The sequence below is a fragment of the Aphidius gifuensis genome, linkage group LG5, assembly GCF_014905175.1.
Source record: "Aphidius gifuensis isolate YNYX2018 linkage group LG5, ASM1490517v1, whole genome shotgun sequence".
Taxonomy (NCBI): Eukaryota; Metazoa; Arthropoda; class Insecta; order Hymenoptera; family Braconidae; genus Aphidius; species Aphidius gifuensis.
In genome coordinates, this window is record NC_057792.1 from 10,384,362 (window position 1) to 10,386,425 (window position 2,064).

General features: G+C 34.8%; 1 protein-coding gene across 1 annotated transcript; it reads left to right on the forward strand.

Annotated features, from left to right (window-relative positions):
• The first annotated feature begins 308 nt into the window (after window positions 1–308).
• On the forward strand, window positions 309–845 carry LOC122856363 (baculoviral IAP repeat-containing protein 7-A-like). Its single transcript, XM_044158044.1, has one exon. It carries the CDS (start codon window positions 309–311, stop codon window positions 843–845), a length of 537 nt encoding a protein of 178 aa, XP_044013979.1.
• The last annotated feature ends 1,219 nt before the right edge of the window (window positions 846–2,064 follow it).

Consider the following 2,064-nt stretch of genomic DNA (forward strand, 5'->3'; position numbering starts at 1 on the left):
TTTTCCAATGGCGGAAATCTTTCGAGTTTCCAACGGCTGTTTGGAGACGATACTAAACTCAACGACAGTACTATAATGACAATGTATAAAAAACTGATTAAAAAAAAAAATATATTTAAAAATAAGCGTTTCCATTTTCACCGAGGTAGTGGTGCAACTGTACAACATTCTCATTGTAAATTTCGTTGAATAACGAAATAAATAAAGTAAAATAAATAAAATTGTTTTTTGTTTGAATTATTCCCTCTCCTTAATTTTTAAAAAATATATATAAAGAGAATTCTAAAATAGATGTTTAGTTTTAAAAAATGGCTTCATCAACAAGCATGGTGATGGCAGAACACATCGAAAAACGCACTTGGTTTGAACGTGGTAAAAGATTGATGTATCGTGTAGAATCCAATCGCCGTGAAAGTTTTGAAACATGGCCGTTAGCTCATCTTTTAGATATTTTTGAATTGGCTTCTGCTGGATTCTATTATACCGGAGTTGGTAACTTTGAATGTTGTTTTGAATGTGGAGTTAAAATTAACGATTGGACTTTGGGTGATAATCCTTGGCTTGAACATCATCGAAACAAACCAAGCTGTAGATTTGTGCGCCGAATACCATGTGGAAATGTCCCTGTGGGCATCCACCCTGACACCGTGGCTGTACCTACTTACTACCCTTATCGGAAAAATATTTCTCCTGTAATTTCACCGTCATTCCGTTATTCATATTATTCAGCTGCGGTATCAAGACTTGAACATCGAGAATCTTTAAGTCTTTTTGATTATGCACCACCACCGTACCCTGATCCACAGCCTGAGATTGATGTTAAAACTGCCAAGGTTCGACAATAACTTAATACTGACGTACGCCTGAAATCATATGGATATTGGCCTAGGCACATGAGCCAGACAAAAGAAAAGCTAGCTGAGGCCGGATTTTTCTACACTGGTATTGGTGACTACGTTCAGTGTTATCACTGTGGTAATGGTATAAAAGATTGGCTCCCAAATGAAGATCCATGGGAAGAACATGCACGTTATTTTAAAGAATGTTATTTTGTACGTGTTATCAAAGGACAAGAATTTATTGATCATTTTAAAATACCTCAAACCGATGATCAACCATCAGACGATGAGGAAGAAGCAGAAAGTTTGACAATCGAATCGAACTCAATAGTCATTATGAGAAATATACCTACGGATTACCACAGTATAGATGAAAATATTGATCTCAAATGTAAAATTTGTTTTGAAAAAAATTTAGGTATATTATTTTTACCATGTAGACATTTTTTTTCTTGTGGAAATTGTTCAATTGATTTAAAAAAATGTGTTATATGTAGAGCAGATATTGAAAAAGTTGTACGACCAATTATTTCATAAATATAAAAATAAAAATAATTTTTTAAACAAATATAACCTGTCTTGTAATAGTATATTTCGTTACAAGTGCCCACTCAGAGAACGTGCTCTCAACGAATTTGGAGGGGCAAGCACGAGCCTTGGCGAGTGTTTCCCCTCCAAATGAGTTGTGAGCGGGCTCTCTGATTGGGCACATGTAACGAACCATATTTTATATTAGTGGGATAATGTGTGAATTTCTAAAAAGCGCACTACCCCTCTTACGCTTTGGAAATTCACACATTATTCTCACTGCCCTTGTAACATAAATTATTTTACCTATTCATATACCCATGTTGTAAATTAATCGACTTAGTCAATCACAAGCCGTGATTCAGTCAATACCATGGCGTTTACAGCATTTTTGATTTTTTCTATAGCTGTGAAGATAATTGAATCGAGAATACAAACACCGAGTTTGTATTATGATCATATCGAAAACGTGCGTCTAACGAGTAATAGTCTACAACTTACAACGTATATGGATGTTGACGATCTTCTCAATTTTTTACCGAATATTTTACCTTTGCGTTACTTTGATGCTGATTTGGGCGGTTGTGGTAATTATACTAAAGAAGACCCAGGATTGGCTGGTCTACATAAAATATGTCAAAAGTATGAAGCAGATATAATTGTAGAAAATAATTGTGACTTTGTATCACGACGCCTT